The 25,626-nt window shown below is 34.2% G+C and overlaps 1 protein-coding gene across 1 annotated transcript; it reads right to left on the minus strand.

The window, feature by feature from the left end:
• Positions 1-18,071: 18,071 nt before the first annotated feature.
• LOC125185699 (zinc finger CCCH domain protein) lies at positions 18,072-23,443 on the minus strand. Its single transcript, XM_048082277.1, has 6 exons — positions 22,952-23,443; positions 21,228-21,407; positions 20,939-21,064; positions 20,531-20,734; positions 19,538-19,702; positions 18,072-18,721 (listed from the first exon to the last, which is right to left on the minus strand). Exons 1-6 carry the CDS (start codon positions 23,183-23,185, stop codon positions 18,368-18,370), a joined length of 1,263 nt encoding a protein of 420 aa, XP_047938234.1. The 5' UTR covers positions 23,186-23,443; the 3' UTR covers positions 18,072-18,367.
• Between the last annotated feature and the right edge of the window lie 2,183 nt (positions 23,444-25,626).

A 25,626-nucleotide genomic window follows, 5' to 3' on the forward strand; every position in this document is an offset into this window, starting at 1 on the left:
CCGCATCATGCTTGTAGATCCCACAAAATATTTTGATATCTCCGCATCATGCTTGTGGGTCCCCCTCGGCTTTTGCTGGTTGCATACGTCGGTGACCTTATCCCGAAAACACTTGTGTAATTGTTGATTCCCGACGATGGGATCGTACGACGTGCTAATCCAAGCGTCGAACAGAGCCATCATCTCCGCAGAGCTGTATGGATGACGGCCTACATCCTCCACCACCTCGTCCTCGTCCTCCTCTTCCTCCTCGTTTTCGGATCCGCGACTGGCGGAGCTTCCACCTCCTCGTCCTCCTCCGCCTCCTCCTCTTCTAGCTCTAGTCGGAAGGTTTTTCGGAGTGTGTTCCTCCGGAATATTCTCCCTAATTTGGGATAATCCCTGCGTTTGCCCATACCTCGGGGCGGAGGAACGATAGTATGCATCAATTGGAAAAGATGGTGTTCGGTGCGCCGGCGTCGACGAGCCTTGGGTGCCTGGCGACGAACCGATACTGGAAGTACCCAAAACATAGTACATGCCCCCCAGTCGAAAAATGCGTTAAATTCGTAGCCGTCCTCTTCACCGGACATTTTTGCAGAAATTGGAGAGGAAAGAGAGATGATATGATAGTGATGAGAAGAAAAAAAGATGAGAGATAGTGTGTTTGTGTGTAAAATGAAAGAGGTAATGAGAGTATTTATAGAATAAAAAAAGAAAAAATAAATAATTTTTTTAATTCAAACGGTAATATTACCATTTTAAAATTTTAATTTTAAAATTTTTTTTTGGAAAATTGATTTAAAAAAAAAATAAAATTATTTATTGCGTTAGCATAACGACACCCACTCGCGGGCCGGCGAGTGGGCATCACGCGCCCGCAAGTGGGTGTTACGCCTCGCGCCATAGCTCGTCAGCTTCATCGAGGCGGAGGGACACGCGACGCGACAGGAGGGCTGCATCGCTATCTTGATGCTGGCTCGTCTCGTTGAGACGAGTCCGAGCCCGCATCGAGATGGCGGCGCGGATGCTCTAAGGCGTTCTCAAAATGCGTAACTGTATTGGACACGCATGCTCAGAGTGCAATACACAGTTTGAGAATACACTTAACACGGATTTTGAAGGCAGACCCGTGGAAGAACTTGTCCATTTCACGAAATCCCTCCAAAACTAACCTACTTTCAAAATAAAATCATGAGGAATCTTCAAAAACAAAGGCATGTCCTGTGTTTTGTTGATAATTTCTACTAGTATTTAGCGTTGTTTAATTTTTAGAGTTTGAAATAAATGTATTCCCTTTGTCTCTCAATATGTGTCTCAATTCTCTATTTTGGTATGTCTTTTATTAATTGTTCTACTTAATTTTTACTACTATTGGACACCACATTCAAATGTTCAAATGATGAGAGAAAATATGTGATGCATTGCTGGATTATAATTATAGATTGTTTTTTTTGTGTTATATTTTATATTGAGATGAAAGAATAGTACAAATTCATCGAATTGAATTACCTTATAAGCCACTCATGACAAATGCATACCTAGTTCAAATGTTATAAATTTGAGTAAAAAATTTATAATTTGATAAAATTGTATTTTAACCCTATTAACCCGCAGTCCGAGTAAAAATAACCCAAAATTTTATAACTTGACCCCATTAACATCTCTTAGGCTATGTTTGGTTGCCATAATTTTGTTTGGGAAAATAATCAGATTCCTTAAATTTTAAATTCTTGTGTTTGTTTGGGTTTTTAATCAAACTGAGAATGTAATGAAATTTTTTACGCCAAAAAGATTTTCAAATTTTTTTCTAAACTAACTGTGAAGTAATTTTAAATGAAGTTAAATTTTTGGATTATTTATCCAACTGATAAGTTTGTTTAGAAATTTCACTTTCTTTTTAAAATACGCTAAGTCAAGTAGGAAGTGCGAACTATGGAATGAAAAGTAAAATATTTCTAAGTGTCGAAAATGTGCTAGAGGCTAGTAAAGAAACTTGTTTGCGAAGAGGAAAGCGGGGGGAAGAAATTTGAGCTAAAAATTTTGATTTTTTTTTTCCGAAAAAGCTCAACAGTTTCCCCGATTTTTACTTCATTTAAAAAGGTAAACCCTAGTTTTACTCCACAACTCACCTATTCAATTTGTCTGCAGCTCACAGTTTCAAACGGAGAAGACAAGCGCTAACTACCATACCAGTCTCCCCACCATCAAATACTGCAAACTTCAAACACCAGATAGTGATTGCTTCGAGGAAGACCGAAATTCTCCATGCATCAACCACCCACCGACCGTAATCGGAGCAAATATGACTATGGGAAAGAAGAGGATAGTCATGAAAGCTTCATCGACGAAAGAAAAGGCCATCGGAGCATTGCATGCAGAGCAGACTCCAGCGCCGCAAAGAACAGATTGTACCATGACATCAAGTACTCCACAAATCCCTTTGATATCCCTAGTCCATGTTGTGAAATTGTTTAGAGGTGTGAGCCCTGGATTGTACTTGGAGCATACCCCTAGCCCTTCTAGCAGTTTAAAACACCAACCCCATACTCGAGCAACAACCCATCATATCTCCTCCACAGCTACTACAAAACTTCCTGAACCAAGTACAAAACATATTGAAACCCTACCCGAAAAAGAAACATTGGATAAGAAGGGTGTGAGTAAGAGAAATGTTGGGAGCGAGATGGTTGTTCAGACAGAGGAGGAGTTGGCCGACACGGAGAGGATATTGAAAACAAAACCTGAGCAAGAATCAAAGCTTGTTGAAGGAGTAGTAGAGGATGTTAAAGAGAATGAGTCTGGTAATGAAAAGAGTGCTTCGAACAAAGAAAATGTTGGTGATAGCGAGGGACAAAGTGTTGAGTTAGGAGAAAACTTAAGTAGTGGGAAGTGGAGATGAGAAGAATGAACAAAGCGGTGGAAATGATGAAAGTTGCAATTTTATTGATATAAATTTCAACGAGACTACAAGTTACAATTATAAGTTATAACGATTACAATTTACAAAAGACTTGAAGTCTTGAAGTATTAAAATAATAAATTTAAATATACTTGTAAATTTCAATTAGACCTATAAAAGACTTGAAGTTTTGAACAATAAATTTATAAGTATATACTCTTGGTCGACGAAGGAGATGTTTCTATATAACTAAATTGTAGACACCTTTGGCAGTTCAACCTTAAATGTTGAGTTTAGTCTAACAATCAACAATTATGGTAGAATTTTCAAAAGTTTCCCGGATTTAGTCTTATAGAAAAGTTTCCTTCACCGACTAGAGTATATACAAATACAATTATTTGATTGTATTTGCATATTTTTAAAGTTGAAACAAATGAAAAATAAATAAATAAAGGAAAAAGGACTTGAGGTGCCTACGTATCCTCAATGCTAATTGCATTGGGAATCAAAGCCCAAGTAGTTCTCTTACCTTACTTACCTATTTGGTTTGGCCGACGGCTGGCAGTTGTCCTATTCTTCATCCTCGGTGTATTCTTCGTCTTCTTATTCTACACGAGTGTCCCAATTTGGTTCTTGTTCTCTCATGTCAACTTTGGCTCAATCATCAAGTAACATCACAACTTCCAATTTCTCGTGGAGAGGCTACTTCTTTTTTTGTATACTCCAACACTCAGAGCGGACTCGACGACGACAGTGGTTTTGGAAACCAGAACAGAAAAAGTCTCTTTGGTCATTGACGCAAGTATGGGAAAATCTTTCTCATGTGTTCCCCACCAATCGAGGAAATCGATTTGGGTGGGATCATTAAAGGAAAAACGTGAATCATAATATAAATCTAACTCACTTGTCGTACTTGCCGAGCTCATTCCTCCGGTGTTGTAGTTGTATAGATCAGCTGATTAAGATTGCGCGTCGAGGTCATCATAATGAAATTCGAAGCCAAAATCATGTTGTTGAGGGGTAGGTCTAGATTGACTTAGTGGGTACTGTTATACTTGGTTTAATATTCGGTATAGAGTGCATGCAAGTTATACTAAGGTATGTTGGACACTGACCTATTCAGGAGGTTTATTTGAAATGTTTCGGATAGGTTTACTCCCAATTCGTCATTGGTATCCTTTTGCAATGCTTGAAGTGGACCAAGATCAATTGTACTCTGATTGTTATAATAAAAATCTAAAATCTTGGAGGTACCACTTAATTTCCATTGGATCCAAGACCTTTGTAATCAAAAACACCGCTGGAATCTCACTGAAATACTTAAGTTATTTGTTAATCTTATAATATAAAAAATACATCAATTTAGCATAAGATGTAGAATTTTTCATCGTTGTCTTAAAAGCAAGTGATATATACATGGAATGTTCTAAAACATGAACAACTGTGCAATAATAAACACCAGATAATTCAACTATTGCATTTTAAAAAATTTAACAATTCAATTAAACTCATGCTTTACTCCCACAACTATGTGACAGATATAAATCAGAAATGGACGAGTTCTAAAATAAACACACAATAGCATCTTGATGCCCCAAAGTAGATTTCAAACAATCATATGTCGAGTTCCATCTATGAGACATCCATGATAAAATTTGTATAATTTACCTTCTTTTGATGACAATATTTTTTCCAAGCCTTGCCAATAGACGACTTTTGATGGATCAATCTAACGGCATTTCTAGCCACATTGTACTCGTCATATTTTTGCCCGGTAACTACCACCATCCCCGCCACCTTGTTGCATTTGAGTGAGTAGCATGACAATCCTATGATCTTCTTCAATCCACAAATATTATATAAGTAGAAGATATGAAGTAGAAACCAAAAAATAAAAATAAAAAATAAAAAATTAAGAACTCAATCTTATGAAATTATGAATTCTAAAAATAATTTAATGAAATTAGAACTTACTTGTATGCGTTCAGCCGCCACTCGGGAAACCTCTTCCATAACTTCTCGACGACTAGGTCGCCTTAATCTTTGAGGATGACTGCTTTGATCTTGGGCAATTCCTTTGCCCCGATCATCATCATGAGAAGAAGACATATTGCAAAGTGAAAGTAGTACTAGTATGGAATATGAATATTGAATGGTAAGTAAACAACAACTTAAGTCAATTATAAGCACAACAACAAGTAAAGTGGTAAACAACTTGAACAAATTAGAGAGAATGAGGATATAAAATAGAGAAATTGAGATTGAGAAGAGAAATCCTTGTCAATAGAAGAATAGGGTGAGTAAAAATAATGAGGAAGGGGGTATTGATAGGAGAAAAATTGGGAGAAATTAGATTTAAAAAAACATCAAATTTCAAATTCGGCCGGTTCACCGCCGAAACAAGTGGTTCAGTCCACGGTTTTTGATTTTCAGGCCTATTCCCCTTGTGCATGCCACCTGAAAAGCTGCCGAAACTGTCAGAAACCAGTATGAACCGATGCTTCAAACCGGCGGTTTCTAACGAAAACCACCTGCTTTTGTCGGAAAATCACCGGTTTTCTGCACACCTATACTTGCAATGCCTAAAAACTTATACCCCTAGGCGGAATCCTACTTTGAACTATATAACCGCCGTTTCAAACCATCGAACTGATGATTTTGAACCGGTGGTTCTGATTTCTCAAAATATAACTGAACCGTGTGAAACGCCGAACCGTCAGACAGTTGTCAAAGTTGAACCGCCGGTTCAAACCATCGAACTGATGATTTTGAATCGGCGGTTCCGGTTTCTCAAAATATCGAACCTGAACCGAACCGTATGAAATGCCGAACCGTCGGGTGGTTCAGGGTTTAGGGTTCAGAACCGACGTGATGATGCCCCCCCCCCCCCCCCCAATCGAGCAAGAAAAGGCCAAGAACTCCATGGCAGATGACTCCAAGATGAGTCAGAAGAAGCAGTAACCCCCCCCATCTAATTGACTAAGTTAGTTTTATTTTTTGTTTTGTACTTTTTTGTGTTTTATTTTCTTGAGTTAGTCACAAATTCACTCTTTCTCTTAACACCACTTTGACCAATTCTAACCTTCGAGAGTGAGTTGGGACCAAGTGTAAGAAGGGGGGAGTTCGCAAATGTATACATGTTTTGTGTATATTTTATGTATGTATAAAGGTCAATTTTGGTCCCAAACATATGACCAAATTACGAATTTGGTCCAAAACATTCAATTTTGAAAAACAGGCCCATAACAAATATTTAGCATTGAGCATACGTTATTGATTATGCATTACTTTGATTTATCAAATAGTGCGATTTTTTTGCAACCCAATAATCCTGATATCTTGGGTAATAGTGATTAATATCTAGCGGTACTAAGATTCCTATTCTATTGGAACGCTCACCTGGTGAGTCTGGTTTGATAATGCCCTCAAGAGGAGCTCGAAACAAGGTTTTATTATTCAGAACCTAGATAGTTGGAATTTAATTAGTACATGAACAATAAATAAACGGTTCTTGTCGAGTTCACTCTTTGAATTAAAAAAATATTAATTAATTAATTCAATAGCAGGAATTAATTAATTAATAGACATTTGTATCTTTAGCGTGGGAAATAACTCTTTAAAAGTGGAAACCTGAATTACTTGTAATTTCAGATTTGGATGAGTAATTCAATATTATTACTGTAGTGGCTGATAATAATAATCCAATATAGGCTTGAATTAAATTGGAGTTTCAATATAATTAGAAGAGCCAATTAGTGTGGCCTCATCCAAACCTCCATAGATCCCTAATTAGGCTCAATATGTAACTTAATATAAATAGGAGAATAAAGGAGAGACAGAGATACAATTATTGAAAATTTTCGTCCCCTCCCTCTCTCTGCAAAAGGCGCCGATTTGTGGGAGTTCTGTCTTCTTTATTTAAGTCCTAGTATTTTGATAAGACCAGCTCACCCTGAAATACATATTTCAGTTCAAAAACCCGTCAGAAGATTTATGGTCTAGTATTGAAGAGCATCACGTGGAGAAGTAGCAAGCAATCTTCGATTTTTTGGAGAATCAAGAAGGTATTATATCATCTCTGTAGAAAAACATGTATTATGTTTCATTTAATCAAAAACATGTTTTAATTCAAGTTTCGAGTATGCTACATGTGATAGTTATGCAAATATAATTTGTTTAATAATCTACTAAATAGATCTAATTCTCTGATTCATTTGTGCTTCCGCTGCCAACCCCATCAACCCCTTCTTGTAAACTGGAGTCAATTTGAATGAACTAAGTATGATGGAAAAAAGCTTAAGTTTTAACCAAATGTGACAACCTCTTAAAAGGGAGAAAAGTCTAGAGTAGAACACTTTCTACGTACAAACAAAATGAGAGAAGTTTCCATAAGATACTAAGAGGAAGATTTGACATGAAGTAGTGAGGATTAAAGGCAATACGAATAGCCACTTTGAGCCTAATCCTTTCAGAATTAAATAAACCTGCCAAAGAGGAAAGACACCCTTAGTAGCCAAACTGAGCCTAAAATGCTTCCCATTTATTGGAGCCATTAGCTTACACACTAAGTTTAAAAAATGTGAGTGAGGATACACAAAGTGGAATAACTAACCGATTGGGATAGAAATTCATTATGTTACACTTTTTAATATAATAGCAATCCTAGCACTCCTAGATATTAATCACCACTACCCAATATATCAGGATTATTGGGTTGCGAAAACCCGCACTATTTGATAAGTTAAAGTAGTGCATAATCAATACCGTATGCTCAATGCTAACATATATTGATTAAGATATAAATATTTATCAAGACCTCGTCTTTCAGTAGATAGCATAAAGACACATCTTGGTGTTAGATCCGTTCAGTGCTATACCATACCAATGTCATCTTATTTCAATAAGGCTTAGAAATATGTGGACTTACATTGCAACCTTTCACGATAGGTAGTCTAAACCTATCCGGGTTGTGAAATTCTTCTTTTTCTTTGTTCAGAACTAACTGTGTTACCGTAAAGTGGGCGACGCCCACAACTGATCTACTAAAACAAAGACTTAGACTTTGTTAAGATTCTTATACATTTAATTATGCAATAAAACAACCATTAAATGTAAAATATAACAACATTATGACAAAAATAAACTGTTTTATTCCTTGGAAAATAAAATAAGAGTTTTTATAGCATTTAATCACTCGAAAGGTGATTTCTAGTATAGAAACTCTAACAGTTTCACCCGACCATGTGACTTTTGTACCATCTTGGTACCCGATCGGGTCACATTCTTAAGACGTGAAGTTTCCAGAGTCTCCCACCCGGCTGGGTAGTTCTTAAGCCATTTTGGCACCCGACCGGGTAACATTTTTAATGCACGCGAAGTCCAGAGCCAAATTATGTTTTCAAATAGGATTGGGGGGCAGTTTTTAAGGGTATAACCAGATTTCCAAACACAAAATGAGAGGAAAAAAAAGAGAGAGGTGAGGAAGAAGTGAAGGAAGAAATTCCAACCAATATTTCGACGAACCAATCCCAAATCTCTATTCGACTCAACAAGAGCATGCTTCCTATCGTTTTTATTGCAAATTTCACCATGTGTTTAAGCTAAACTATCTATGTTGCTCCAAGTTATAATTTAGGCTAGTGTGAATGTTTCTACACCATTGAATCCATGTGTTTTGTCACCAACAATGTGCTTGATTTTTATGCACTATGTTTTTGGCCATTAATAAAGTATTGTTATTTCCTTTTCTATATTCTCTTTAACATAGATTGAGAGTGTTTAATTGTTGGTGTGCTATTGAATTTCAATTGTTCAGAGGATAAATTGATAGTAGATTTTAAGTAGGAGATCATAGTAGATGAGTATTACTCCCGTGCTTCTGCAGGAGTTTGTAATCATTAAAAATTGGTTCGTTGATGAAGTGTTCAACTAATTGTGAACTACAGATCGTATACATGTTCAGTGTATGTGAATATGTATCTGGGATATAGGTGTAGAACAATGCAAGTCTAATGAGCAACTTGGAGAGATATCTCTTCCCGCTTGTGAAATATTTCAATAGTTAATCATTTATTATAATTGGTCAACATCTTTGAAAACCAAAACTAAATCTTTTATGTTACACTTTTGTGAGTTATAATGTTTTAAACAATCTTTCACCTCCTTCCTGTAGATCAACACTTGAAATAATACTACCGACGCTGTAATCTTGTAGTATCGCGATATTACTAAAGTTTATTAATTAAACTTGATATATTGTGTGAATTGAATTAGATACTATAAAATACGCATCAGTGGGGATGAGAGAAAATTAAAACACCGAAAAGGAGAAAAACCACAAGCACAAATAAGTAAAATGTGCTTGTTAGACTTTAATATCAACCTTGGGGTGGGCACTAAACAATCCAACCTAGGGTTGCTTCCATTGTTTTGGTTGAGGTTTTGAGGTCCCAAGTTTGATGACTCCTCACATCCATTTCTTCATCTTCTAACCTTTCTATCCAATCCTTTGGGATCTAGTTTTCATAGCTAGATCCAACTTATAATTCACTTTAATTTGTGATTAATTAGAGATTAAACATCATTGGACATATCTTAGGGTTATTAGATGGATCTAAATCACATGGATCCTTATCATTGGTCCTCTTCAAACCTCTTACTTGTTATATCAATATTGCCAAAAGTCTCACTCCAACAATATTTTTTCTATGTCGAGAGTAGCCGGATGATATTTTAGAGAGAGAGAGACTGCAGAAAATATTAGTGCAAAACTCCTTCCAATGTTATTATATCAATTTCCAAAGCCGTCTAATTATATTTTGAAAGAATACAAACCTCAAATAATTTAGAATACAATGTTTGACTAAAAACATAACTCTTTCAATTTAATTAACCAATAAGTAATGTTACATGTATGTTGAAATAATAGAAAGTTAATACAATTAACCATTAAGTAATGTTAAATGTATGTTGAAATTACCTTAAATAGAAAGTATCTAGACTTTCGTCAACCGAATATTTTACTTGTTAAGAGTGATTTTAATGATATTTATAAGCAGCATAGGATACCTGAGACATCTATTTGAAAAGTAGATGGCAATGCACGTTGTGTGAAGACAAAAATTTGTGGATGGCAACAATCCTTCCAATTATTAATAATTCACACCCACTCAAAATTAGTATTCTAGAAATATACCGACACCATTACGCATGATTTTCATTGAGGTCGAGATTAAAAACAACTTCAATTAGTATGATGTACTAATCAGACTCCAACAATAAAAAGAATAATGTTCATTGCAAGAGGATAGTTCATTAATATAAAATGTCCATTAAAGTGCATAAAATATTCACTATACTGACATTTTTAATAAAATGTGTTGTTTTAGTTAGCTAATAACCATATATATATTTTATTAGGGGTTGTATTATATACAAAAATAGTTTTAAATGCTAAACGCTAACACATCATTATAAAACAAAGCAAAGTTCATAACAATTCTATTTGTAGTTCATTATAGGGAATTCTGAGATTTAAAAACAATAATGTCATCTGGCGTAGTGCAAAAATCTGGAGTACGTTATAAGTTTATTATTAGTTCATTATAATGAACTCCGAGTTATCTTATAATGTTGTTGTTTGGTATTTGGCGTTTAAGACTAATTTGATATATATACTATATTTTATTAGAGTGATATAGCTCTTGGATACCATCCAGGAAAGATATTATTGGTGCTAGAGAAGAGTTTGGTGTTTTCTTTCCTGGCATCTCTCCGTGCATATATTCTAAACTAATTGAAGAGAAAACTTACTATATTGTGTTGCTGAGAAACAGTTAAATAGGTGCTACTTTATTTATAGGATGCAGATTCTCTCCCACTCTGCAAAATAGTTTTATGATTCACCTATGAATTTTATATTGACAATATTTTACTCCACAAGCTGTTCCTACTTTCTAATAAACAATGCTTCACTTTTATTTTTAATATTTTTATTTTTTTTATTTCATCTTCATAATTCATATTGATGCATCCTATTAACAATCATCAGTTAGGTATTTATGTGAGAACTAGGTCTAACCCGAATTGCTGTGAAAACTGTCAATCCGAACACGAATCCGACCTTCAAACCCGAACATTACACGCATACAACACGAATCCGTTAAATGAAATGATATAATTTGGATTGATATGACACAAAAACAACATGAACCAATTGACTTGATTAAAACTTGTTATTTCATTATTAAACATGACTTTTAAACCTAATTTCACGATTATATTTTGATTTACACGAACCTAATGAATATAACTAAATATATCGGGTTACTATGAGTCGACCAGATAATGAATTCAATAAGGCTTGACCGAAACTTTTTAATTTTGTAAGTGCTACTATTAGGATTTCATGTGGTGTCCAAAGTTGTTACTCCGTATAAAAGGTTAAGGACTTAAGGTGATCAAAAGGAATTTTAAGACATTATTCTCTTTGTTCCTGAAAGGTATGAACATTTGGTTCGACGTGGATTTTAATGTATAATTATAAAGTAAGATGGATGGAGATAAAGAGTAGTGTAAGTAGTGTTAGTAGAGAATGAGCTCTACATGAGTAGTAGTGTAGTGTAGTGTAATAATATAAGTTAAAAATAAAATGATGTGTAGGAGTAATGTGATGTTTAACTATTTCAAAATTAGAAACTTCATACTTTCTCAGTCCCTCTATCCCTCTATAGTAGAGACGTTTTTTTTCGGCACGAGATTTAAAAAATTGTGTTAAAAGTGATTTAAGTGAAGGGAGTATAAAGTGTGAAAGGAAAAAGGTAGAGAAATGAAGATAAAATAAAGGAAGAGAGTAAAAGTAAGAGAGAAGAAATAGGTTTGCTTTTTGCTAAAAAAAATGATTCAACTATAGTGGGGCAACTTAAAAGGAATATGACTCAACTACAAATAGACGAATGGAGTACTTTTCAGGGATGGACAAACAAGAAAATAATTCATACTTTTCAGGGAATTACTTAAAGTTTAAATTAAATAGTTTATATTTTTAAAATATTATCTTGGTATCCTGAAACTATAATAATATATACTCTCTTCGTTCCTTGTTAATAGATGCGTTTCTTTTCGGCACGAAGATTAAGATTAGTGTGTTAAGTAGATAGTGAATAAAGTAAGAGTGAATAAAATATGACAGATGAAGAGAGAATAAAGTAAGAGAGAAGATTACTATTTGCCAAAAATAAAAATGACTCAATTATCTTGGAACTTCCTAAAATAGAAAAATGACTTAATTAACATGGAACAAAGGAAGTATTTAGAATTTGGTGGACGGAGAATTATACTCTCTCCGTGCATTTTAGGAATCTCATTTGAGTCCGACACTGATTTTAAGAATTGTAAAGAGAATTGGTGAAAAAATATAATGGAATGCGAATCTCACTTTATATATTAATTTTATAATTTAATATTAGTGAAATATGGTTAGTTGAATGAGACCTATTACCATTTATTAAATATTTAAACTTAAACTCTTAAAATATGATAGAATAAAATAAAAAATCAGGACTACTGAGGTGTGACCGATGAAGAACCTGTGTGAGGCAATCAGTAATGTAAGCATATCTACTTTTTGTGGAAATGAAAAAGAAATACGTAGGCGGTAGGCCCATCAACTTTCAAATAATGAAATATGGATTAGAATCGATCAAATTAGCTGATCTATTTTACCTTTGAGGCTAAACGATTAATCCATCGTCTTAGAATAAGAGTCTTATTTTGTCATTTTGATTCGTCTCAAGAAAGAATTATATATTTCACTTTTACCATAATTGGTTGATAAGTAGGTCCTGCATTATATCAATTTATTTCACTCACAATTTATTATAAAATTAATATATATATAAATGTGACTCATATTCCACTAACTTATTCAATCCACTTTTTTTTTTTTATTTCTTAAAGTCGGTGTCATAATTAAATAAGACTCATATTGCGGGCAAGGGCGAATCTACTTGATGTGTATAAGGGGCAATTGCCCCACCTCAATTTATTTTATGTATACTAGTACTTTGTTATTTAATTTTCTTTATAAATTTCCTACCTTAAATTTAAAAAAAAATTTGTATATTTATTTTTGCCCCTGTTGAACTAAAATCCTGGCTCCGCATTTGAGGGACGGAGGGACTAACTGATAGTAGAATCCAAACTTATCAATGGTCTATGCCAGAACGATTAAGTCTGATCTTTTAATGAGCCCATATTTACTAAATTTTCAAACACATAAATTTATGTGATATCATCTCACCACAAAATGGTCATCCACAATTCCACATTATTATTGTTTATGAAAATTAATTACTTCCTTGGATACAAATTAGTTGAAGCATTTCTTTATAACAAGTTATTTAAGAAATAAATGTTCAAAGGTCAAACTAGAAAGACAATAAAAATAAAAGAGACAAAAAGAGAGTCAATATAAGAGAATATTTTTTTTTGCGAAAAAGAGGAAACAACTCACATATTTTTGGAAGACCTAAAAAGAAATACTCCCTCTATTCCCAAAAAATATAAACAATGGATTTGGCACGAATTTCAATAAATTAGAGAAAACATAATATAAAGAGAGAGAAAGGGTGGTGGAAATAATGTTAATTGAGAGTGGGGTAAACATTATTGTAGTGGTATAAATTGTTAATAGAAATGGTATAAGTTGTAAATAATATTATGTGTATGGGTAATGGGTTGTTTGACTTTTTCAAAATTAAAAAGTTCATACTTTTCAGAGACGGTTGAAAAAAAACAGTTCATACTCTTTGAGGATGGAAGGAGTACAACCCAAACTACCTTAAGTTGGAAGAAGTGTATTATGATCATTTTATTAGTTTTATCGTAAATAAAATCAAAATCGGTCATTCCAAACCACAGCTCAAACCTATAAGTGACTTAAATTCAACAACATAATAAGAAAAGGAAACTGAAAGCTCCACGAGTCGGGTACAACCAAGTAATCATAAGCTAAAAGATACTCCCCCCGTTCCATGTTTATTTAGTTATTTTTCTATTTTGGGAAGTCCAACATAATTGAGACATTGCTATTTTTGGCAAAAAGTTATTCTCTCACTTACTTTATTCTCTATCTTTATCACTCTACTTTATTGACCATCCACTTAACACATTATTCTTAAACTTTGTATTGAAAGAAGTGTCTCTATTAACAAGAAACGGATGGAATAAATAGAACCAACATCATAAACTACAAATAAAAACGATCCTTTTAGCTTTCATTTAAATTAATTGAATCTAAGGCCTATATATTATATTCACAACACGTATGGGTTTGTCAATCGGCCCAATAACTTCATTTGCTCAAGTAACCGTTTACGTTTCTGCAGATTATATTATGCATGATCATGTTGTTTATTCTGCATCAACAATCAACATTATTTGTTTTTATATAACTAGTTCGATTTTAAATTTTTTTTACAAAATAACTAAGTTTACAAATGACATACAAGTCGAAATTATGACTAAAATAATAATATTCAATGTACACCATTTTTGTTTATATACAACCACAATATATAACACACAAGATTTGGACTATACTTTTGAATTATTTGACACTTGAGCTTCACAGTCATTTATATCTACCACATTACACTCTAAGCTAAAACTAATTAAGGAAAAACTTAGTGATGCCGTAGAAGTAAGTGTGCATACCTTCACGGAGAATCTTAATTGCGGATGAAATATGCAAAAACATAGATTTGGACCTTGCAGATTACTAATAGCAGATTGACATGTTTTAGACATAAGAGATTTTGACATTATCCTAAGGATGGATTTACTGGAAGTTAGCCGCATCACAATCAATTGCTTGGAAAAAGAGTTAATTTTTCAAAAACCAGAAGAACCATAATTTACTTTTCATGGGTCAAAGTTAGAAAGCAATGAAAATGCTCAAAATGAAGGGTGTTAATCTTTCTTATTGAGTTTGATAATAAACAAGTCACAGAAGCTGACACTACTTCTGGTCTAAGATGTATTTCCAGAGAAACTACCAGGTTTGCCTCCAGACAGAAAAACTGAATTCACTATAAACTTGCTTCCAGGAGCAACTCGTGTATTAAGAGCACCGTATCGCATGTCTCCAAAGGAGTTAGAGGAGTTAAAAGTGCAACTACAAAGGTTATATTCAATCCAAGTGTGAGACATGAATAGGTCGTCTCAGCTGCACCAGATCATTCCCTCGGTGAGCTGGGTGTAGCTGTACTATAAACTAGTCGTGGCTAGCTAGTTTGCTTGAGTAGCGGTTCCTCAGTTAGAGAGCCGAGTTGTTTGTTGCTCTTAGATGTGAGACTGAGAGAAAGTTTGGTTTTTTTTTTTTTTTTTTTTTCTGTCCCAAATTGTGAGCTTGATTTTTCTGTTCTTAGGTGTGAAAACATCTCACCATGGGGAGCACGTGTCTTTTATTTGATAAGAAGAAGGATGACACAATTTGAATGTGTATAAACTACATAGAGTTGAATAAGTTAATTATCAAGAACAAATGTCCACTGCCCAGAACTGACAATTTATTTGACTAGCTGAAAGGATCGGGTATATTCTCCAAGATTGATTTAAGGTCTGTGTACCATCAACTAAAAAATCGGAAGGATAATACACCGAAAACTGCATTCCGTACATGTTATGGACACTATGAGTGTATAGTGATGCCTTTTGGGCTTAGCAATACCTTGCAGATTTTATGAGTTTGATGAATCAGATTTTCCACCCATATCTAGATAGATTTGTAATTGTCTTCATCGATGATATTATGATATATTTCAAGAATGTGGCACAGCATATCATGCATTTGGAAGTGGTGTTGAACACATTACGGAAAGAAAGACTTTATGCCAAATTTAATAAGTGTGAGTTCTGGTTAAAGATGTATTTTTGGGGCACATTGTCTCAAATCAAGGAATTATAGTGGACCCTGCCAAGGTAAATGCAGTTAGTGCATGGAAAACCCGAACAAATGTAGCAAAGTCCATGACCCAACTATTGAAGAAGGAGAATAAGTTTCGGTGGACAAATGAATGTGAAGAAAGTTTCTTGCACCAGTATTGACTATACCAGTTGAATTGAAGGATTTGTGGTTTTCACTGATGCTTCAAAGCAGGGATTAGGTTGTGTTCTATGCAGTGGCGGACGCAGGATTTTGATACTGGGGGGTCCAAACTAACATTATCAATTGTTGTGTACTTTTAGTATCAATAAGGCCAGAAACAATCACGACATGAACAATACAAATATCGTGAGATAAATAATTTAAAAATGAGCAATATAAGTTAAAGTACATATGAAGATAGTGTCAATGTCGAAATAATTGAAGAATATAATTTTAAATAAAAAGCATAACTTTAAATTTAAATAATATGAATATATACGCTTATTAATGTAACTAAATAATTATTTTTATTCTAGGATTATAAAAATTACTACTACTACTTTGTGATGTTACAATGACAATTTTTACACAAATAAAAATTATATAACTAGAAAAAACATAAATAAATTAATCTAGCCGATAAAGTAAAAAGCCATGAATAAGTTAATAGATAAATAAATCTATTTAGTTGCCCTAGCTTTGAGAAAATCCCAAAAATAAACATATATTCGCAACCTCAAAGAATCGAACCCGTGACATCCTTGTAACTTGGCCAACTAATTGACCAACTAAGCTATGGACTAACTTGCTAATTAATTTATGAATACTATATATATAGGAACATCGAAAATGAGTGGGGGTTCCAAGGGCCCCCCATGCCCCTTAGTGGGTCCGCCTCTGGTTCAATGCAGAATGGGAAGTCGATTGCATATGCCTCACGTCAGCTGAAACAACATGAGAACAACTACCCAACACATGATTTGGAATTAGCTGATGACCAGCATGCATTAAAAATCTGGAGACATTATTTGTATGCCGGAAAATGTTTTATTTACTTAGATTACAAGTGTTTAAAGTATTTGTTCGATCAAAACGAGCTCAATATGAGACAATGGAGATGATTGGAGCTAATCAAAGATTACGACGGTAACATTCAATACCATGCAAGAAAAGCAAACGTTGTTTCTGATGCGCTAACCAAAAGAACTGAGTATAATTGGGTTCTTTGATAACTAAACAAGAACATATCATCAGCACAAGTACACGTATAGCTACATTGATAATGAAGCCTCACTTGTATGGTCGAATCATTGAAGCTCAACATAAAGATGTCTATCTCGAGAAAATAAAGGGAAAAAATAGGAATGGAGCCCCAAGTATGATGCGTTGATGTATGAAATCAGGATTTGCGTGCCTTGAGAAGATAAATTGGTAAAGAAATTATAGGTGAAGCTCATTGCACGGACATACACTACTCATCCTAGGAATGTATAAAAACTTGAGAATGATGTTTTGGTGGCTGAATATGTAAAGGAACCTTGCAGCTTATGTTGAAAGATGTAAAACTTGTCAACATGTCAAGACAAAACATCGAAGGGCATCTGGATTACTCCAACCCCTATAATTTTTTTAAAAGGGCAAAATTATTAAATAATTCATTTGGGCCCACACCACCATGCATGTAAACTGAAAAATATTACTCTCTTCGTCCACCAATAAGGTCCCATTTTTCCATTTTCGTCCATCCACCAATAAAAGTCGCATTTACTTTTTACCATTTATGGTAATGAATCCCACATCCCACCAATTTTATTTCACTCACATTTCATTGTAATACTAATACTACCTCCGTCCTTCAAAATAAATTTTTTTGGAACAACATAGGTTTTAATGTAGAATTGGTAAAGTAAGAGAGATGTTGAGAAAAATAGATAAAGTAACATACAAGAAGAGAAAAAGTAGTGGAAAGAGTGTCAGTGGATTATAGGGTCCATGTCCAAAAATATAACGTTTAGAAAAATTTATAATTGTAAGGGACAACCGAAAATGAAAATAGTTTCTATTTTTAAGGGACGAAGGTTGTATACAAAAGTAGGAGCCACCTTCCACTGACCTTTTCACACCTCCTTTTTACTATATTTCATAAAACCCATATTTATGTTAAATGTGGACTTGTAATAGAGGGAGTATCATTTCAGTACAGAATGCAAGATAAGTAGAGTAGGCAGAATTACAGTTGCTTCATCAAGATGAAGATATAAATTTACAGTTCCCAATCGCCAATTTCATAATGTCATAAAAAGTAGACACGCTTACAAGTGTTGGACCAGTTTCTCTCTATAGGAAAAAGAAGAAATAAAACCAAGTAAATCATCGGAGCATATTAGGCGCTTCAAATGAGAGGAAGATCATCAGAAATACAATAATTTACAGAAATAAAACCAAAAAAAAATCCAAATTCACAAAAATGAGAGACTGAGATCAACTCAACTACATTTATAAATGGATAGGATGAGAACGCGTAGCTGAGATCCATTCAACTTTTTTCTAACATCTTCTCAAGGCATCTGAACATACGGGTTGGTCACGCCAATAGTTTGTGGAGCCTCTTGGAGCTCTTCGGATGGGGAAGTTTTGAGAGAGACATGCTGCTGTGCTTTGGACATTGCCCCATGGGGAACTGTTGGAGTTGGAGAGATTGACGAGGGTTGTGTATTTGTGGCTGTGGTTAACTTGATGGGGTAGACTTCCGTGACCTCTTCACTACCTTCATCAAAATACACAACATCCTGCATAGTAAGTTGATGGTATTCGACAATCTCCCTTAGAAAACGGTTCTCCCGTGCGTAGACGGAATTCTCTTGGGCAAGTCGAGCTTTCTCAGCCAAAAGGGACTCGAGTTGGAGCCTTATCTGATAAACAATATTGCAACTCACTTGTTAATTACGTACTTATAAATCCAGAACAAATCTGTACTAGCAGTTGAATGAACCACCCCCTTTTAATATATGATGGATTAGGGGAATGTGAAGTTTACAAACACCTAAGCTGCTGTGAATATTGTGGTTAAAACTTAACAAGGCATCAAAACAAAGCACCCTATACAGCGCTGTAAACAAATATATGTAACATCACCGATTTTCAAGTAAAATAAAAATATCACCATCACTTTTAAATGATGAAACTTCGGGCAACAGTAACTAGACTCTCAGATACATAATTGTGTAAGGAATTAGGAAACTTCAGATTTTGGCCCAACAAATGATATTTCTATTTCTGGTAAGCAACTGACTAACAAAAGGTAGAGGCCCTACAAGATACAAATATGTTGCGGAATTTTATTTGTTTTTGAGCTCCAACAAGATTTTAATATAGTTGTTTATGGTTCAAGAACTTTGACAAATTGTCCGCAAAACATCAAATATACTGGATACAGCACATATTCGCACATAAAATATACACATCCTTTGATATCTTCAAACATGAGAGTTCGAAATAAAATTAAGGATGATAGCTCGATCCATCATGATGTTTGGGAAATTGACAGAGGCATTTGATAAAATGATTTGGATATGAAAAAACCACGGAGGAGGATTTCAAAAAAAGGGACAAATGACACTGGACCAAGGTCAAGGTTTTCAGATTTTAAATCTTCATTATTTAAGTTTTAAACCTTCCTCCCCCTCCTTAGAGGGTGGATATCCTTCTTTTGGCAAGAGATTACTTACCAAGTCATCATCATCTGTGTTGTCTCCTTTTTCACGGCTTTCCCTAAGCATTCTGTTTTCTTCTTCTAGCTGGGCACATCGGTCCTTCGCAAAAGAAAGATCAGCTTTGACTGTCTTCAGCTCTCTCATTAGAAGTTTTGCTTTAGCAGCCATTGCACTTGCAACCTGAGAGTTTGGAACAGAGACTATCATGCATCTAATAAATATTACCAAAATTCTGATTTCCAAACAGTAAGTAGCAGCTTCATGAAATTAGATGGATCAGATGCTTCTAGTGACCAACAATATATACTATATACTTCACATTACCACCAAAACAAGTTGTGTGGAAGACCTGACAAGCATAAAGGCAACCAATGACACACGCACAAATGAGTGCAGAATGCAGATGGATTTCTGATCAGAAATTTCAAAAAAGAGAAGCAATCTGACATGACAGAGGCAGACACAAGATTAGAAGGAAAATGAGAAGATGCTGATTACTCATCTTGTGACAAAGTTAAAATAAGATAGTGTTTTAAACCCATTTTTTATTGCAGGGTTCCCCTTGAACTTGCCAGTTCCACCAGTAGGAATGGTATAATCAATTAAGAGTTCACATAGAGGCTATCTGAGACCAATACAAGCTCTCTTTAAATGTATTCTTTCTCTATGTTGTTTCCTCTGATCAAGCATAACTTGTTTTCGATTTATTGTGTTCATAATACCAAGCAATAATCTCTATAAATCATTCTGTGCATTCTAACTGAATAAGCATCCAACGTATCTTGAACACAATCATACGTTTTCATACAAGTTATTGAATACAGTATAATCAACATAATTCCATTAATATTAGATACCACTGTAAAAGTTTTATTAATACGGCAGAGATTATAGTGTGCATCATTGGTTCAAAATGCAGGACTAGACAAAATAGCATAAAGGAAAAAATTGTGTTAGCTTAAAAATTTCTCGTGTTCTAAAACTAACACTACAGAGTTGCAACCTTACGTCGCGAGATGCCTTCAGCTGTATTTCGACTGTACTGTGATTCTCAGGTTGCACATGACTCTGTTGCAAAGGTTGTCGTCTCAGGCTGTCAAAATTTGACACCTGGTTTTGTGATCCAGAGTTATTATTCTTTTTTCTTATCTGAATCTTACGAGTCTCTTGAATTAAGCCTGCAGTACGGTTCTCAACGGCTGTGATACCCTCCTGCAACCAAGTAGAGTGAATGTTTAATTTTGAGTGACTTATGGCAAAAAAGTAGTTTTAAGATACCAGCAGCGGCTGTCTGATTAATTATGTAGAACAGTTATCAATAAAATCTCCACCAAAGCATAAAACTAGAGTTAAAAGACATAACATGACAAAGCATACTCTTGCCAGTGAATCAGAAACAAGAGAACAAAAGTCTACCTCAAGAGATTTTCCAATAGTGCCACCAATATAATTAAGGGATGAAGCAATAGCATCTAGTCCCTTCTGTATCCCAGGACCTTCAGTCTTTCGACGGTTGTCAGTAGAATTATATGTGCTATAGTACTGAAGAAAGGAGAACAGAAATAAGTTGCGTAAAAGAGTCATGTGAAAAAGTGAAAATTTTTATAAAACAAGGTTATAAATTTCACAGTCCTTCATAAAGTTAATGTGCTTGTGACATTCAGTATGTTCAGATTGCTGAAATTTTGAAGCAAAATTTTCACACCTGATCCTTTTTGCTTCTATCAGATGACTCAAAATTAGTCCCTGTGGGTGTCTCGTGTTGCTGAGCTGTATCATCATCTTCATCAATAATTGACTTAGCTTTACGAGCAAGCGTCCCCCAGAATCCTTGCTTAGATTCATTTATGCTCTTCTTTGGTGCATGGTCATAGATGTATGGATCCTATATTTAATACTGACAATATTACTTCAGCAGGTATAAGATGATCGTAGAGATCTGCACCATCAATCTAGTACTCCAACAACACCATAATATTATCAAATCAATATAGGTTTGTGTTAAATCAAAATTCACTAACCTATATAAATGAAGTGGTTGCAAGAACAAGTCAATAGCTTAATCGAATTCAATCGATATACAATATTAACTAATACTCCCTTCGTCCCACTCTAAGTGGAGCATTTCTTATTTAGCACGGGATATTGTGCAGTGTTATTTTGTGAGTTAAGTGGAGAGAGAATAAAGTAGAGAGTGTGATGTTTCTCTTTTAAGAAATGTGTCACTTAGAGTGGGACACCCGAAAAAGGAAAATGTGTCACTTAGAGTGGGGCATCCCAAAAAGGAAAATTTGTCAACTAGAGTGGGACGGGGGGAGTATATAATTCTGAAATTATAATAACAGAATGTAATGATGTATCATTCATTGAATTGAAACACACACACACAGAGAGAAATTAAAGAGAGGTTTTAGTTTAGGTGGGGAGAGATAGTACTACAGAAAGCCAAGGAGAAGGAAACTGGTTCGGGCATGGGTGGAAGAGTGCATTCAGATAGATTATTCAATATCATAAATTAAGCCACCAACCTCTTAACAAAGTTTCTAATGCCTAGAATTAAGGGTAATATCCACCTTGTGATATGGAGTGTTAGAATTTGTTACTTAATGTATTACTATCACAAAAGGTGGTTTGGTACATTTACAGAGTATTAGAGTGCTTTTGGGAACCATAGTGGGATCTACCTATATAAGACTATATAACTATAGAAAACAACCATCAGGCAAGGAATAAGGATGAAAAGTGGAAATATTTGGCTAGAACACATCCTACCACCAAATCCAAGGCCATCCAACCCTTGCACCAAAACCCTTAAACCCATCAACTCACTTGCATAATCTCTTAGCTTTAAGCATGTACCAAAGTTAAGTTATCAAATGATATTATGATAAAAGTTTCTTGCTTATTCCAAGATCCACAAATTTTCATAATTGTACCTTTCATTTCCAAATACAACCATGGCAGTAAAATTTCAATGGAATTCCCAATCCAACATGTATTCTCCATACGTGTCCCAGTTCAGATCATTCTATAAGAATTCAACCAAGTATCGATTGGAAACGAGATTACTTGCTTGAGTCTATCATGAATGCATAAGTCATACCCACTCACTTCATCTATCTATAGCGTCACTAAAATTATTATCCAGGGAAAATATCCAACCTAGAGCAAATCCTACATTCCACAACATATTGGAAATGCAAACCCTGCAGATGCAATTGTACCGGCGACAAAGGTTGTCAATTGATCTCACATTCATCATTCAGAAGCACAAAACATCAAACCCCGAGGAACATTGCACCGTACACTCATATTAGGTAACAGAAAAACACATTTTGCTATTATAAAACAATATACTCAAATCTAAAAGAAGAAGAGAGAGAAGAGGGAACAACTTCAGTTCAAAAAATAGCAACGCCAAAATCGCACCTTATTAGCAGCGGAAGGAGCAGAACCGCGCGGAGAAGAAAGAGCCGACTGTTCGTAGACAGAAGACAGCGACGACTCCCTGTACGCCGAAGACGCTCTAATAGCTTTAGTGGCGAGCGAGGAGGCGGAAGAAGAAGAGGAAGAACTGTCGGCGGAGGGCGCCGGCGGAGAATCGTAAGTGAAGGATAAGCCGCCGTCTGGCTTCCCGATTTGCTGCCTCCTTCTAAGAGCCATGGAAATAGATCTTCTCCTTTTGGATCTCGTGCGAAAATTGACGGTTTTTGTTCTTCAAAAATTGGGGGATTTAGCCGGAAGAAGAGGAGAAATCAACTCAATTGGAAATGAAGTTGGAATCAGAATCTCATTGGGGATTTGAATGAGATTGTGGATTGGAATCGAAATGGAGAAATTGGAAAGAACAAATGAACTGAGTGTCAACGCGGTGAAGACGATCAGTTGAGTTCACGTTGGGGACTGGGCATGGAATCTGGATCTGATTCCTTTAATTGCACACATAATCCATTATCCAATTTAATTTATTTTTATCGATCCGTATGTTACGTGTACGTTAGTCCAAAACCAATTATGGTAAATTTGTGGGATAATTACATATTTCATACGAAATATTGTACTTTTGTTTCAATTTAATACTATAAAAAATACTAAGTTTACATATTTTATATAAAATATTTACTTAATGTTTAAAATTATACATTCCGTTAACTCTAAAAAATTTGTACAAAAAATTTCAAATTTGTACAAAAAAATTTAAATTAAAACTTTCCATTAATTATTTCAAACATAATTATTTTTATTACTCACGCATAGAAAAAAATCATCACTCTTCACCATCAAATTAGCAAATTGCATTTTATTGCCGAAGATTTCTCATATAACAATGGAGAATACAATTAAAACGATATTGAATCTTTTTTGTAAAAAAAATTAAATATTGACTTATTGACTGTTTGAAGCTCAAATTAGCCATTTTGTAAAGACGAAATATGGACTTATTTTATATTGTGTTCTATAAAGAATACAATAAAAAAATAAAGTATATTGAGAGACAAATTTTTTTTAAACCACAATCAATTACCGGAAGAATTGATATTAATTGTTATTTTTTAGAGTGATTAATTATATTAAATCTCTAATTATTCTTTTATTATGATGATAAGTTGGACAAATTATAAACTAACTAACAGTATTTAAAATATTTAACGGAATGTATTAATTTAAAATATTAATGTAACTTTTTGTATGAAATATGTAAACTTAATATTTTTGTACTAAATTGAAACAAGGTAAAACATTTTGTATGAAACATGCCTAAATTTGTTTGTAAACATTCGATGAATAATACAGTAGGATATTGTCTTCATTAAAATTAAAAACAATGCTAATACATTCAGTTCTTTAAAATTAATTCCATCCAGAACATTACTTTCATTGCCGTTAGCACATTTATTTTTTCACTCGTTCTGAAAATATTATACTCCTCCACCCATAAAAATATGAACATTTGAAATAAATTAATGAGTTGGGACAACTTTCTATAAATGGAAATACTCAAATTTTTATAGAACAGATTAAAATGAAATGTGCACAAATTTTTACGGGACGGGTAGAGTAATAAATAGTTAAAGTGAAGAGAGAGTAAAGTAAGAGAAAAAATAATATAGAAAAGAGTCTTAATTACATTATTTTATCTCTTACTTTACTCCCTCCTCATTTTAATTATTTATTTATCATTTTTTCAAAGGGAGTGCAAAAAAAGAAATGTGACATCACTAATGGTACAGAGGGAGTATAATTTTTCTTGGAATTTTTAATGTTAAAGTGTCTAAGAAAAAAACAATATTCTTTTTTTTTAACGATCTCAAAAGACTTATATGCTCAGAATGTAACTAGCTTTTCTTAAATCATTTAATCTTAAACTTGGTAGATGACTAGTTTCTTACTCTAGATAACCCTCTTAGTTGTTCTCAATTTTTCTAGGTGTCATCATCATATAGCTCCAAGAATACCACACATTGTCCGCTTTCAAATTTATTATATTTGCGTTAAATGCAGTTGTCAAATTCAAAATATTTGACAACTTCGATGAAACACATAAATAATTATGGTTATTTGCCTACAAGTACATGAACTTTCTGTTAGAATTTGTATACTAGAAATCACGTTTCGATTGAATACTGTAAAACTCTTATTTTATTTTCCAAGGAATAGAACAGATTATTTTTGTCATAATGTTGTTATGTTTTACATTTAATGGATGTTAATTGCATGTTTAAATGTATAAGTTAACTTAACAAAGTCTAAGTCTTTGTTTAAGTAGACCGGTTGTGGGCGACGTCCACTTTAAGGTAACACGGTCAGTCCTAAACAAAGAAAATGAAGAATTTCACGACCTAGATGGAATTAGACTATTCATCGTGAAAGGTTGCAATGTCAATCCGCATATTTCTAAGCCTTACTGAAATAAGATGACATTGGTGTGGTAAAGCACTGAACGGATCTAACAGCAAGACGTGTCTTTGTGCTATCTACTGAAAGATGAGGTCTTGATAAATATTTGTTTCTTAATCAATGTAGGTTAGCATTGAGCATGCGGTATTGATTATGCATTACTTTGACTTATCAAATGATGCGGGTTTTTCGTAATCCAATAATCC

The sequence above is a fragment of the Salvia hispanica genome, chromosome 1 (genome assembly GCF_029641045.1).
Source record: "Salvia hispanica isolate PSC_SH4W2 chromosome 1, Shi_PSC_v1, whole genome shotgun sequence".
In the NCBI taxonomy this organism is placed as follows: domain Eukaryota; kingdom Viridiplantae; phylum Streptophyta; class Magnoliopsida; order Lamiales; family Lamiaceae; genus Salvia; species Salvia hispanica.